General features: G+C 39.1%; 1 protein-coding gene across 1 annotated transcript in view; it reads left to right on the top strand.

The window, feature by feature from the left end:
- COL19A1 (collagen type XIX alpha 1 chain) overlaps nt 1-16,231 on the top strand; it is a 431,222-nt gene that overhangs the window by 72,629 nt on the left and 342,362 nt on the right. The window contains exon 9 of the mRNA XM_068984053.1: nt 13,745-13,757. Coding sequence (XP_068840154.1) covers nt 13,745-13,757 — 13 coding nt within the window. The remainder of the gene's footprint in view (nt 1-13,744; nt 13,758-16,231) is intronic.

Genomic DNA, 16,231 nt, shown 5'->3' with positions numbered 1-16,231 from the left:
TTAATGATAGAGAAATTCAAAGAGTTTACATTAGTTTCCACTGTCTCAAGGATAAGTTTATTATACTGAATTTGTGAAAGAGCCATCAAAGCAATTAAAGGTAGCTCATTAGCTTCACTGACCAAATTTTTCCAGGCAGGTGGAAGGGCAGGAAGCAGACAAATGGAGTAGCCCAGCTTTGGGGATTTTCCTGGAGGATGCAATGGAAGATCAGCCACACTAAATATAAAAATATAGGTATCTTGGAGTCTAACATTTCCTAACTGACTTGATTTGAAAGCACCAGGTACTAGTTGAAGGAACAGAGAAAGAATCATTCCCTATCTTTGATAAATGTAAAAGAAATAACAAAGCTAAATTGTTTATGTCTGTGTGGAGAATGTTTGCATTTTGATTAGCACTTTGATAATTATTGCTAAGTTTCTATTGGTTATTGTGAACAGTGTAATTTAATTGTCAACAGTGTATTTTGTGAATAATATGAAGAAAGAACTTAAGGTATACTCTCTGGTGCATGCAAAAGCAACTCATCTATGACAACCTGAGCAGTTAGTACACATTTGAAAAACTCCAAATGACTATTCCTATATTTCAGTGTGCAGTTGGTCTTAAAGGTGAATTGGGTACTCCTGGAATTCCTGGGGGAAAGCTATGCTGAATTGCTACTTGATTAAACTTTGTGGCTGTTTTACTCACCTGTATCACATAGGAAGGGAAAGTGCCCAGAAAAGTCTGGTATTTGGGAGGAGGTGGAAGTGAGTCAGCAAACTGTGGCCCTGCCAGAGGGCTGCCAAAAATGCCTGCTGTGCGATTTTGTAAATCAGTTTCTACTGGAACATAGTCATGCTCATGTGTCTTCATAGAGGTTAAGGCTGCTTTTGTGGTACACAACAACATTTGGTGATTGTAGCAGAGATTCTAAAATGTTTGCTGTCTGGTCCTTTGGAAAAAAACGGTTGCTCCAGAACACTGGCCATTATTCTAAGAGACCCAAGGCTTGTTGATTTCACTATTTTATGTTTGGTATAGTATCTTTTCTGTGATTGTGGTTTTCATTCTGTCTGCCCTCTGATGGATGAGGATAAGAGGCTGATGGAAGCTTCCTGATGGGAAAGACTGACTGAGAGAGAAACTGGGTCTTGTTCTGGTGGGCTGGGCCATGCTCAGTAAATCTTTAATCCAATTTTCTGTTGATGGGCAGGGCTGTGTTCCCTCCCTGTTTTTTGACCAATGGTGGAGGTATTGAAGATAATGGCCACCTCCTTCAAAAGGTCCCATGCACACACTGCTGTATGCAGTGCCCCGGACCCTGCAGCAGGCCACCACTGGCCCACACCTCCACCGGAGACTCCTGAACACTCCTGGGCAAGTCTGAGTCAGTCTCCTGTGGGGTCACTGCTCCTTTCTCCTGGGTCCTGGTGTGCACACGGTTCTGTTTGTGCCCTCCAAGACTGTTTCCCCAGTCCTCTCTAAGTTCTGACAGCTCTATGGCAGGTTTAATGGCGACCTCCTCCAAGAGGGCTTATGCCATACCCGGATTTGCTGCACCCAGAGCCCCTGTCCCTGCAGCAGGCCATTGTTGACCTAGACCTCCACAGGAGACACTCAGACACTCAAAGGCAGGTCTGGCTCAGTGTCTGTGGAGTCTCCTAGTGCACACAAGGTTCTGTTGAGCCCTCTGAGCATCTCTGGCAGGTATGGGGTTTGATTCTAAATGAAATTTTGCCCCTCCTACCATCTTGCTGTGGCTTTTCCTTTGCCCCCAGATGTGGGGTATATTTTTTTGGTGGGATCCAACATTCTCCTGTAGATGGTTGTTCAGCGGCGAGGTGTAATTTTGGAGTTCTTGCAGGAGAAGAGCACATGTCCTTCTACTCCACGATGTGCATGGGGAGAGCTCTCCGATGAGATGTAAAACCCACAGGCCAACTGTGAACTCAAGTGTGTTTTCCAGGTTCCCTGGTCCTGGTTTGGCATCGGCGGCTCCGAGCCCTCAGCCATCCCCAAGCCGTGGCCTCCAGTTATGCCTCGTCACAACCACCTGTCAGTCTCTCTGGCCCTGCTGGGTTCACGGGGAAGGAGAAGGAGAAGTAAGGAGGGAAGGGGGGAGAAGGCGAGAGGAAGAAAGTGGGGAAAACCTCTCGACAATTCAGATATGACCTAAATCGAATCCCTTATGATTACACAGTGGAAGTGAGAAATAAATTCAAGGGACTAGATCTGATAGACAGAGTGCCTGATGAACTGTGGACAGAGGTTCGTGACATTGTACAAGAGGCAGTGATCAAGACCATTCCCAAGAAAAAGAAATACAAAAAGGCAAAATGGCTGCCTAGAGGAGGCCTTACAAATAGCTGAGAGAAGAGAAGCTAAAGGCAAAGGAGAAAAGGAAAGATATACCCATTTGAATGCAGAGTTCCAAAGAATAACAAGGAGAGATAAGAGAGTCTTCTTCAATGATCAATGCAAAGAAATAGAGGAAAACAGTATAATGGGAAAGATCTCTTCAAAAACTTTAGAGATACCAAGGGAACACTTCATGCAAAGATGGGCACAATAAAGGACAGAAATGGTATGGACCTAAAAGAAGCAGAAGATGTTAAGAAGACGTGGCAAGAACACACAGAAGAACTGTACAAAAAGGATCTTCACGACCCAGATAACTATGATGTTGGGATCACTCACCTAGAGCCAGACATCCTGGAAGATGAAGTCAAGTGGGCCTTAGGAAGCATCACTACAAACAAAGCTAGTGGAGGTGATGGAATTCCAGTTGAGCTATTTCAAATCCTAAAAGATGATGCTGTGAAAGTGCTGCACTCAATATGACAGCAAATTTGGAAAACTCAGCAGTGGCCACAGGACTGGAAAAGGTCAGTTTTCATTCCAATCCCAAAGAAAGGCAATGCCAAAGAATGTTCAAACTACCACACAATTGCACTCATCTAATACTAGCAAAGTAATGCTCAAAATCCTCCAAGTCAGGCTTCAGCAATACTTGAACCGTGAACTTCCAGATGTTCAAGCTGGATTTAAAAAAGGCATAGGAACCAGAGATCAAATTGCCAACATCTGATGGATCATCAAAAAAGAAAGAGAGTTCCAGAAAAAACATCTACTTCTGTCTTATTGACTATGCCAAAGCCTTTGACTGTGTGGTTCACAATAAACTGAGGAAGTTCTGAAAGAGATGGGAATACCAGACCATCTGACCTGCCTCCTGAGAAATCTGTATGCAGGTCAAGAAGCAACAGTTAGAACTGGACATGGAACAACAGACTGGTTCCAAATTGGGAACGGAATTTGTCAAGGCTGTATATTGTCTTCCTGCTTATTTAACTTACATGCAGAGTACATCATACAAAATGCCAAGCTGGATGAAGCACAAGCTGGAATCAAGATTGCTGGGAGAAATGTCAATAACCTCAAATATGCAGATGACATCACCCTATGGCAGAAAGCAAAGAACTAAAGAGCTTCTTGATGAAAGTGAAAGAGGAGAGTGAAAAAGTTGGCTTAAAACTCAACATTCAGAAAACTAAGATCATCGCATCTGGTCCCATCATTTCATGGCAAATAGATGGAGTAATAATGGAAACAGTGTCAGACTTTATTTTCTTGGGCTCCAAAATCACTCCTGATGGTGACTGCAGCCATGAAGTTAAAAGACACTTGCTCCTTGGAAGAAAAGCTATGACCAACCTAGACAGCATATTAAAAAGCAGAGACACTTTTGCCAACAAAAGTCCATCTAGTCAAAGCTATGATTTTTCCAGTAGTCATGTATGGATGTGAGAGTTGGACTATAAACAAAGATGAACACTGAAGAATTGATGCTTTTGAACTGTGGTGTTGGAGAAGACTCTTGAGAGTCCTTTGGACAGCAAGGATATCCAGCCAGCCAATCTTAAAAGGAAATCAGTCCTGAATATTAATCGGAAGGACTGATGTTGAAGCTGAAGCTCCAATACTTTGGCCACCTGATGTGAAGAACTGACTTATTAGAAAAGACCCTGGTGCTGAGAAGGACTGAAGAAGGAGAATGAGACGACACGGAATGACATGGTCGTATGGCATCACCAACTTAAAGGACATGAATTTGAGTAGGCTCTGGGGGTTGGTGATGGACAGTGAAGCCTGGTGTGCTGCAGTGCATGGGGTCTCAAAAAGTCAGACATGACTAAGGGACTTCACTTTCTTTCTTTTTGTTTGATTTACAAGGTTATGTTAGTTTCAGGTGTGTAGCAAAATGATTCTGTTACACTGATATATATCTATATGTTTATAGATATATCTATTTATATAGATATATATAAATAAAATAAATCTACACTTTCCCAGCTTCTTTTCTCCTACAGATTATTACAAGATATTGAATATAGTTCCCTGTGCTGTGTGTGGGCCCTTGTTTATCTGTTTTATGTCTAGTAGTATGTATATGTTAATCCCCAACTTCTTATTTATCCCTCCCCTCCTTTCCTCTTTGGAAACCATAAGTCTGTTTTCTATATCTGTGACTCTATTTCTGTTTTGGAAATAAGTTGATTAATATCATTTTTTTTTTAGAATCCTCAAATAAGCAACCATATGATATAGCATCTTTTAATATGCATTTCACTGCAGACATAAACTAAACATTTAAAAATATAGTACCATATGAGATATGATAAATAACAATACAAGAAATCTATCTTAATCCATGAGTAAAATAGTTTTTACATTGTCTTCCCTAATATTGTAAAGATGATTCTAAATAATGAATCTATTCACAAGAAGTTATCATGCTTATTCAGCAAACTTGAAAAAAAAATGCTCTATTTGTAAATTAAACTGCAATTACCTTGTCTTGTTTTTCACTTAAATTGTTAAATTATTAGAGTTCACATGTTTGATGCTAAGAAAATTCTCTTCTTCAGTAAAATAAGTTTAACGTAAATTTCTATAGCTCTTCTAGCTGCACTAATTACTGCCTCATTATCTAGATGGTTGTGACCCTGTGGTTATTAACCTAACATTGTCACTAGAGTGAAGCTGAAGTGCTAGGAGGTTCAGAAGGTACTTTCTGAGTCCTTCTTAAGCATGTTTCTGATGTCTGAATGAGTCTTTGTTGCTGCTTTGTTTTTCTTAGGAATTATCCAGTCTAATATGCAAATTATTTGCTCTTGTAAATGTCAAACTCTGTAAAACCTAACAAACTTTGTCAAACAGTGATACCTTGCTGCATGGTATTTGGGCTGCTGTCATTAAACGAAGGCTCTTCAATGAGTAAAAGTTCCTTCAGACACCTGTTTAAAGGTCTAATTCCTTCAAAATGCAGTATCCTCCAGAGAACACTACAGAATCTCCTAACTCTTTAAAGAGATTGCTCCATCCACATTTGCTTTGTACATTCATTTCACCAGTCCCTTCCTAAAATAACAATCAGATTGTTAAGATTTCAGATCATTGGGGTTTAAAAAATTACTTGAATATGCAAACTTTTTTTTTTAAGCCAAGTACAGAATCACTGGAAAGCTTGGACTATAAAATAGACGATTAGACTTCTTTATTGTGGGGTGTAAAGTAAGATTTATATGTGTTTACATGATGAATGATGGAAAAGCAGATACAATTCACCTGTTATACTCTAAAACATAATTTACTAAGATTGGTATTGAATACTGTTAATTGAATTCTGTGCACCAAGATGACATTTCTTGGATCCTATTTGTAGAAACTCCAAAACTTATGAAACCAGGTATAAGGTTGTCTGTGAAGAAGGCTCTCAACTCCTGAAAAAGTGCTCTCAGCAGACGGAGCTCAGTACAAGAGCTTCAGAGGCTCAACCCTGGCAGAAGCTGATCAAATCCATCTTCATCAAGGGCCATGAGAGTAAGAAAGCAGCAGACAAGGAAGTTAAGAACGCAAATCAAGAAACTCTCCAGAAAACTACAGGGTTTCTTGGAAAAGAGAGGACATTTTAGGCTGAGCGAAGGAACTGGAGCAAAATGAGGTGTTACAGAGACAAACACGACTCAGAATTCAATATGCTACTGCTTTCTTTAGAAGCTCAAATTTATAGAGAACATTTCATGTGATGATTCATCCTACACTCTACCCATAGTAAGAGCTCAATAGATACAAGACAACATTCCAGCTGGAGATGATTCATTTGGACCTGGTATTTCTGGGAACAGGAATATTTAGCCCCAGGGGCCCATTTGGTCAAAAAGATGACAGGAGTGAGTCTCACAAGATCTGAGTCAAGACACCGTCTCCCGGAAACTTAAAAGCTAGCGTGGTAGAGGAGTCATAGCCGTGGTGCAGTTGTCCTGGCAAACCCGTTTTCATGTTTCCTACAGCGGTTTACTTGGCTCAGACTTACTTGAGTTGCTCTCAAAGAGCCTCACAGACAAGCAGAGAACCTGTGAAGCCTCCTGTGGTGCTAAACATGGTATTGGGCTGCGCTCAGCTCTTGGGTCCTGGTTTCCTGCATCTTCTGGGACCTTCACGGTAACTGTAGAATCATCAAGTTGTTGACCATAGCCTTTCTTCAAGGTCACACAGCCACTGATGGGGCTAGGTCTGCTTCTAACATGTCATTCATTTAGCTGTTCAGCTCAGTTCAGTTCAGTCGCTCAGTCGTGTGTGTAGCTGTTAAAGGGCTATAACACTCATCAGTGAAGAAATGTCACCTCAAGAGTGTTTTTCTCACTTCTGTAATCCACATTTATCTAAAATATCTCTAATAAATATATGCAAAATGAAAAGAGCAATAAAGCTGCTGTGTTATCTGATGGCATGATTCATAAATTTTAAATATTTGACTCCAATGAAGATATATCAATTTTTTTTATTTTGAACTTTCAGAAATTTTAAATTATGTTGTAAAGATGGGTACTTAAGTCTGGGGTAAAATATTTCCATTGTTTTATAATGAAAATAACTTGATTCTAAGTTTCCAAAGAAAAATCCTTCCTAAAGTATGTATCCTCAAAGGTGTGCTCCCACAGTCTTAACGCATCACCTGAAGTAACCACACAGCATCTCCAAGCTCATTTGGACTCTGCTTCTCTGCGTTTGTGATTCTCTGGGGTTCTTGTCTTAGAAATGCTTAAGAGTTCTGTTACAAGGCAAAATAAAACAAGGTGAATTGGTTCACTCGGAATGAGAACATATGCAAAGTGCCATAGAACATATATCTCAGGTATAATATTCTCAAAGTGAAGTTTTCTAAGGTTGAATATTTAAACTAGAAACCTTAGTCATATTAATGAAGGGAAGCCTACCCTCAGCAGCACAGAGTAGAATTTGTATAATAACTGCACTTTACATTTATGTACAGTGTGATGCTGCTGCTGCTGCTTCTAAATCGCTTCAGTCGTGTCCGACTCTGTGCAACCGCATAGACGGCAGCCCACCAGGCTCCCCGTCAAACGTTGTATTAAATTCAGTGATTTGTATGTAAATCCCATTATCCTAAAATAAACCTATACTTTGAAGTTTGCTAGCAGTAAATATTTTTAAATCAAGGCCCTGAACATAGTATTAGTTTCTTGAGGTGGCATTTTTCTTCTGGGGCCCAGGAGAAAAATAGTATAGTGAACACTATATTATGAAATCAGTTGATGGATTATGGAATCATGAGGACTTTAAAGATAAGAACTATAATATTTAATTATGTTCTTTTGTAATTATAATATGTATAACCTTGCACAGATTTGAATAGATTTTCTAACCTGATAATATATGTGACCTTACTGCCAACACATGGCAGGAAAATAACTGTTTCCTTTACAATTATTCAGCTTAGCTAGGATTTTGCATAAGAGATCTCGTAAGCTTTCTGTTCTGGGTTCATGTAAGAAAATCTACTCTATGTAGCAAATGTTCTTAGATGTTAGTCACTAAGGACTTCTGGTAAGCTTACTTGGACAGAAACCGCTGTCAGTCAAAACGAAGACTTTGGATGGTCCAGTTTTCAGGAAGAGTGAGTGGTTTAATAAGATCACACAAGTGTATACATACATATATACAGCATGCACACACACATACATGTACTCACAACTCACATCCTCATGATGTGCAGTGGGAAAATGAGATTTGGACACTGGGAGCAAATCCTGCCCTCTGTGTTACCTCCAGACATCTCACTCAGCATGCTTGCCTTCATTACTTGAATATTGCAGATAAAAAACTGCTTCACTCCCTATTTCATGTATCAGATATGCTTTTTAAGGATGGTTTTTTAAAATATGAATAATTATAATCTTCATCCTAATAATGTGATAGTAAAAAATTGAATAAATATAGAGCCTAATTTATGCTAAAACCAATTTTTTAATCTTCTGAATTATTTGGAATTTGTCTTAAAATGCTTATTTTCGAGGGAAAACTTTTAGAATGTTAATTTTACTTTTCATGGGGCAAGTGTGCAGTAAGTGATAGCCATCATTGTTCTACCATTCAGTTATTAAATACCCAGAGTTAGAAACATCTTGGGTTTGAATCCCAGCTCAAAGCCTTGCTCTGTGTAATTTAGGGCACGTCTCTTATTGTTTCCAAGTTCTCTTTTTATGAAATAAAATTTATATTGTATCAATTTCCAATTTTGCCTTAAAGATGAGCTGAAATAATTCATGAAAGTCCATGCTCAAGACCTGATATATAAATATTTGGTAAACAATAGAAATACTTTTAAAAGAAAGCAGTTTGATTATTTTGTTATTTAAAAGACTAGATAAACTAGAACTCATTTGAGGGAATATATATTATTTATTCAAAATATATTGAGTGGAAAATTTAAAATAAAAGTTGCATATCCTAGATAACTTAGACTTCTTAAAACAAACTGGATATTAGGACTCTAATGAATTTTCAACCTAACTGAAAATTTCACGAGTACAAACTTTTACGATAATAATAATAGTAGCCATTAACTAGATTATTATTATGTGTTAACTAATACCACATAATATTATTATGTGTCAAGAGACTTCTTTACATTATTTCATTAATTCCCCACTATATCTCTATGAGGTATGATTTATTGTCATTGTCTCATAGATGGAGAAATTTCCCCAAATTTTCACCACTAACTCCGGGACTTGGTAATGGACAGGGAGGCCTGGCGTGCTGCAGTCCACGGGGTCACGAAGAGTCAGACACGACTGAGTGACTGAACTGAACTGAATAAATAGCGGAATCAGAATCTGAATCTCTACCCACATGGATCCATGGTTCTTGCACCTTTACCATGTTTTCTTCTCTGAAGTGCCCCGCAGCTGCCCACATTTTTTCTTTTTTTTTTTTTCAGACAGTTCCAAATTAGATCTTAAGTTTGTTTGCCTGCAGCCTCGAGAGGGAACTGCACAGGGGGCTTTCCTCCTTCCTGTTCCAGGGAGAGCAGTGGCCCTTGTCTTGAAGTCTATGAGTTCCTTTTTTTTATCCTTTTTTTTCTCTTTTTTAAATTATGAAAGTATGATAGCACATTTACAAGAGACTTGGAAAATACAGAACAAAGTTACATATAGTTCAACTGTATATTGCAATTACTTTGTAAGTAGATAAATTAAGATTTTAATTGGACAATATCAAACTCTCAAAAATTTATAGAATGGACAGAAAAGTAGGAAGATATAGTAGACCTGAAATGCACTATGACCCAATTCAGCATAATTAAGATTTATGCAATTTTCATACGACCGTAAGATACAAATTCTGTCTAAGTTCCCATAGACTAAGAGACACTGGAATATATTCTGGGGGACAAAACAAGGTGCAAAAACTTCATGGTCTAAAAGTATTGAAATCACATAGAGTCTGTTCTCTTATTACCGTGGAATTATGTTATTATAGAAATTCAATATCAAAAGGAATTTAAAAATAGCCCACACAGTTTAAAGTGCAATGTGACATTTTCTAAGAGAGATCTTTGACTTAGCCATTGAAAGCCTCAGTAAAGTTAAAAGACTGACAAAACACAGAGGGTGATTGCAGAGAAAAAAAACATTTAAATGAAAAATTAACATCAAAATGAGAAATAAATATCAAGTATACTTTAGAAACCCCATGTATTTGGAAATTAAATGTGAAGTCTATAGACCCTTATTTTAGGCTCAATATTTTGATTTAGTAGGAAAAAATGAAATTTAGTTTGCTTATTTAAAATACGTTTGAACCAATAGTACATAAGTGTTCCTTTTTCTCTGCATCTTTGGCAACAGTTGTTATCTTTTGTCTTTTTTTATAAAAGTCATTCTAACAGATGTTAAATGATATTTCCTTGTGGTTTTGTTTGCATGTCTTTAAGTTAATGATCCTGAACACCTTTTCATGTACCTGTTGGCCATTTGTATGACTTCTTTTGAGAAATGTCAATAATCTGCCTGTCCTTAGAGATAACTCTCCCAACCTCAGAAAATTATGTCCACCTCTTGAAAATCATCAGCATGTTTTTCACCAAGTGAAAGGATTTTTTATAGCTTTACCTTCTGAAATAAGTACTACTATGAAAACAATACAGTTTTATTTTGTTTGGTTTCCAAATTCAAGTTATATTTGAAATATTCTTTCAAGTTTGCCACACCTGATTCTCTGGAGATCTTGTCTGTCCTGCACGTCCACCTCCGGGCAGGCCAGTCATGGGAACACTCTCCAGATTAACCTAATCTCAACATCTAACCAAAAAATTCTCTCTTTATGCTCTCCACCAAATATGCTTTTGATATCTAAATATGTATATTTTTTATTCACTTGACCAAAAAGATTTAGATATTCATTTGATCAAAAATACAAGTGTTTCACTTAGTGTCATGACTTTATTAAAAAAAAAAATCTAACTTCTAGGGTAAAAAGTCACATGCACTAAGGCACCAGAGTAGTGTATCTGATAACGTGGTGAGAGTTGCCAAGTTGCACTTCTTAAAAATAGCCAGACTGACTATCCTCCTTGTGATCTGTTTTGCGTGATGGGTCTTTTCACCATAAACTCTGAAGCCCCCAGTGTTTGTAGAAGGATGAGACTAAACTGGGCAAACCCATTGTTCCCTAACTGTCTTTGTATTTCTTTTCTGTTGGAAAATGAAATGACTCTGATCTTTGCATCTCAATTTTCCCTTAAAAAGACATTTTATGAGAAGACTGCAGCTTTAGGAAATAAAGGCAGATGCAGTTACAATTTATGAAAGCATAGACAAGGGTGGTAGCTGTTGTGAATTATAATGAACTCTGCAGCAGCCCTGGTCCAGATGTAGCATTAATGTCTGAGAAACTCTGAAACTTACAGGAGTGTTTTAAGAAAACTACAGAATTTTTGTCATTTGGCTTTCTACCTGTATTATCTGGTTTTACCAAGCTTGCCAGTGAAATCAAGAATTTTCAAGTTAAAAAAGTTAAAATATCTATTTATATGTGACAACTTATTGTCTGAATTGCAAACTAAATAAGGAGAAAAAAAGTGCAACACAGCTTTATTCTAAAAATGGGATATTTCCGTTCTGTGAATTGTCAAGATTTATAAAACTGGTACGGGCTCTATGTTAGAGAAAATACTTCTTATCAGAGAATCACATGTATACTCTTGTATTTCAGAGAATTCTGCAGTAAATGAAGGTATAGTTAAATCTGGACATAGGATTGAACTTCTTATCATAAGCAATGTCTATTTATGGAAAAAAAATGATCTCAAAGAAAATAGTTTTGTCAGACTACTTGTTAGCTTCACTTACTAAAGTTACAAGAATGAGACTTAAATTATCAGTGAAAAGCGACTGCCTTTACCTAGTGTGAGTCTCATTTAATTGTCTTATCTGCGGGCAGTATATTGATACAGCTAGCACCAAAATAAACAGAAACCTGAGAAGGACAGAGGTAATAGAAGAACAGGAAAGAGAAAAAGAAACTTGCTCACTCTGAAGTTGATTTTATTTCTTAATGGTTTCTTATTCCCTCCTAATGCCTTCCACTCACACCCCAAGTGGAGCAGTTGGCAGAGAACACAACAGATGGATGACAGGCTCGACACATGCAGTCTCTCTGGCACCCATGCACTCGACTTTTATTTGCTAAACAGTTAGCCAGATTTTAAGACGCTAGTCTGCTAATGTTCCTGTTTGGTTTAATGCACTGTGAGAATCTAGCACACAAATATTAAAACATTGCCATAAAAAGGATTACACAGTCTCTGTTTCTCTGCGTAGTTTAGTGGCACATTGTTGTATTCTTTTTTAGAATTTTTTTTATTGAAGTATAGTTGATTTGCAATGTTGGGCTAATTGCTGCAAATTGATTCAGTTATACAGATAATATATATATATACATACCTATATGTATACATACACACATATACATCCTCTTTCATATTCTTTCACGTTATAGTTTATCACAGGGTACTGAATTCAGTTCCCTGTGCAGTACAGGACCTGGTTGTGTGGCCCTCCTATATAACAGTTTGCATCTGCTGTCCCAGCCTCCCAACTCCACCCCACCCTGCCGCCCTCCTGCACCCACCAGTCTGTTCTCTATGTCTGTGAGTCTGTTTCTGTTTTGTAGATATCTTCCCATGTGTCATTCTTTTAGATTCCACATAAAAGCGACATCATCTGATACTTGTCTTCCTTTGTCTGACTTACTTCACTTAGTGTGATCATCTCTAGATTCATCTATGTTGCTGCAAAGGACATTATTTCATATTTCAATTTATTTTATAACTGAGGCTTCCCTGGTGGCTCAGTGGTAAAGAATCTGCCTGCCAGTTCTTTGAGAGTACAAGAGGTTGGGTTTGATTCCTGGGTCAGACAGATCCCCTGGAGAAGGAAATGGCAACCCACTCCAGTATTCTTGCCTGGGAAATCTCATGGACAGAGGAGCCTGGTGGGCTACAGTCCACGGGGTTGCAAAAGAGTCAGATAAATCTTAGAGACTAAACAACAACAAACACCAGAATACTCCATTCTATACGGGCACCACATCTTCTTTCTCCATTCATCTGTCAGTGGACATTTAGCTTGTCCCTATGTCTTGGCTATTGTGGATAGTGCTGCTTGAACATAGGGATGCGTGTATCTTTTCTAATTGCAGTTTTGTCCTCGTTATTTTATTCCTGGTGTAGATTTCTGAGATATGCAGTAACGGGTTTAGAGATGCACTTGGTATTTTCCATAGACGTCTACAAGCTCAGATATTAGGATTTTCTTAATACGGATGGGTTTAAACGAGATTTTAGCAGCTTGGTCAGGGACGTCATAGCCCATGGAAGGTCCTTCCTGACCTGCTGGGTAAGAGAAGGTTCTTGAGGATAACCACAGACAGTCAGTATGTTTCTTTCCTCCCACCGTCACTGCATTTTCACAGATTACTGAATTCCAACAGAAGAAAAATTGCATCTTTTCCACGAAGCCTTCTTGGCCGTGAGGCAGAAATCAGCAGCCCTGGACTCCGCTCACATAGCACTTTATTTGCATTACCCGCATAGTCTGTGTCCTGGTCCCCCGGGGTGAGCTCCTGCAGAACAAGGGCTAGGGGCGCCCCTCGTGCCTGTCACCCCATCACCCGGCCAGCACGCGGCACCTGCTTGGTTCTGCCTAATGCATGTTGAGTTGTTCAGAACTCAGGGGGACTTAGCTCCAGGACAATAAAGAAGAGAAACACAAGGTGATTGTTAGAAAATCATTCTGAGGAGGATTGGAAAGGCCCCTGGATGCTGAAAGTCTTCAGTGAAAGTCTCTGGTACTGTCTGCAGAAGTGGGGTTTGGGGAAGCAGGAGCAGAGGGGAGAGTGTGCAGCCCCAGAACTGGCTTCCCATCTCCCCAGGAGCAAGCAGGCCTTCCCTTCTCTCTCAAGCAGAAGTCTCCAGGTGATCTTGCTGTCTTGTCCTCTGTGTTAGGTTTGGAAATCTCCTGACTTTCTTACAACATTGCAAAGGTGTGTTCTTCCTCCAGACTTTCACAACCATTTCCCTCAGGACTAAGGATAAGGAGCTGGTGCCTTCGGTGCCTTCAGTTGAATTAACTGATATGGAGTAGAACTATAAATTACTCAACACGAGCACTGCGGACTGGAAGTAGTTTGCAGTTACGGGTGTCTCACTGTCCCCAGCAGGAGCTTACTGATGACACTGCCCCCTCGTTATATCTTCAGTTGTCTTCCATGTGGTAGAATATGTGATTCAGATGTCCGCTACTCCTCTCCAGATATTTCAGTGGATGATTCGCTTCGGTTGTCTTCTGTTTCCCTGGTACTTTTGTGATGCTTCAAGATCACGTCAAGACTGCCTTCCAGCTGCTCTCACAAGAAAGTGAAACATCCACACACTCATTCTTAACAGATCCACTTTAAGAAAGCCATTCTGATGACATAAATCCGGAGCGCAGATTTTGTAATGAGGTCAGCAACATTGGCCAAAACTCAAATCCCTAACTTGGCTATAAATGGAAAGAGATGTTTACTTCCCCAAACTATTTCAAAATTTTTTGTTTTTTATTTGAATAATGTGGCTTAGATGGTACAGAGTCCAGCTGCAGTGCAGGAGACTTGGGATCCCTTGGTCAGGAAGATCCCCTGGAGAACAGAATGGCTGGCTACCCACTCCAGTATTCTTGCCAGGAGAGTCCCATGGACAGAGAAGCCTGGTGGGCTACAGTGAATGGGGTCACAAACAGTTGAATATGACTGAGTGACTTTCACTTTCTTTCTTTCTTTTTTTCCAGTGTAATTTGCACTCCAGTAATTTGAAAAAGGATTGTAAAACTATCCTCTTTGAAAGGAGAACTTAGCAGTTTTAGTTGACTACACATTTACTGTATGTGCAAGCAATTTAGCCTTGAAAAAGCAAGTCATAGTAATGCAAGTATTGTGTAATATCCAGAACAAGATTGTGTGTGTGTGTGTGTGTGTGTGTGTGTGTGTGTGAGTCCTAATCTCTACTCTGTGCACTTGAGATTATGTGTGGAATAAATAATGTGACGAGTTCTCAGTGCCACATTTTAAAGGAGTGTGTGTGCGCAGGGGACAGTTACAGTGACATTGAAGGACTCCAAACACTCATTTGAAAAATGATTGACTTGCTGAATAAGCTTCATGCTGACAGAAAGGGATGTCGTGTGTAAGACCCATATGATATTTGTCCTGTGTGAAAAAAGACCAGTGGACAGAAATTTGGGGCTCAGAAGACACTGTTTCAGTATCCACACATCAAACTGTGTTGTTTTGTTGTCCACAATACAAAGTAAACTGCGAACATGCCTGACTTTAAAGAGCTTTCAATAGGGTCAGTACCTTCATATTCCTTTGTGAAACTGGTGGATACAAATGTATAAATTTACCCTGACCCTGTGTTTAAGAATACTTCCCCTGCTTGTTTTCTAGAGTGCTCCTCTGCATATACTGTGCACACACATAGACTCAGGTTAAAAGTTTCTACTAAGAGTAGATGTTGAGTTCACCTGTTACTAACTCCCCATGTTTATATTACTGTGATTAAGACATGTGCTGACCATGTATTACTTTTGGTGGGCTGGCTTTCTCTTCTTTGAAAGATTCAAAAAAATAAGTAACAATAGGATCTCATTCATTTTTTTATTAAGGATGTTTTAAATTTGCCCTATTCTGAACATTCATGTGAATATATCTCCATGTGTTAGCTGCATAAAGGATCCAACAAATACAAGAGTTAAAAAAGTTTGACGTTTTCAATGCTATGCAGTATATAGCTTTTTTAATTTAACAATTTTGCTTTTGAAATGAAGTCTTCACACATAGGAGGAAAAAATACTCCTCCCTGAAATAAAAGGACTCTGATTGGATGAAATATCTGAAGAAAACATAGGAGGTATATGTTTTATTTCCTAAAATATTTAGTTGAGTGGCAGGAATGTAAGAACCATATAAAAATTCAATCATGAAAAATTATGGTCTAAGTACAGCAGGACTGTTGTCGGAAATGCAGAGGTTAGGTTGCTGCTGCTGCTGCTGCTGCTAAGTCACTTCAGTTGGGTCCGACTCTGTGCAACCCCATAAACGGCCTCCCACCAGGCTCCGCAGTCCCTGGGATTCTCCAGGCAAGAACACTGGAGTGGGTTGCTATCTCCTCCAGGGCATGAAAGTGAAAAGTGAAAGTGAAGTTGCTCAGTCGTGTCTGACTCTTTGTGACCCCATGGACTGCAGCCCACCAGGCTCCTCCGTCCATGGGATTTTCCAGGCAAGAGTACTGGAGTGGGTTGCCATTGCCTTCTCCGGAGGTCAGGTTAGTGAT

This window comes from Capricornis sumatraensis, chromosome 11 (genome assembly GCF_032405125.1).
Source record: "Capricornis sumatraensis isolate serow.1 chromosome 11, serow.2, whole genome shotgun sequence".
Classification (NCBI taxonomy): Eukaryota; Metazoa; Chordata; class Mammalia; order Artiodactyla; family Bovidae; genus Capricornis; species Capricornis sumatraensis.
The sequence above is the reverse complement of the archived record's forward strand: the minus strand, read 5'-3'. Positions and strand labels throughout refer to the sequence as shown.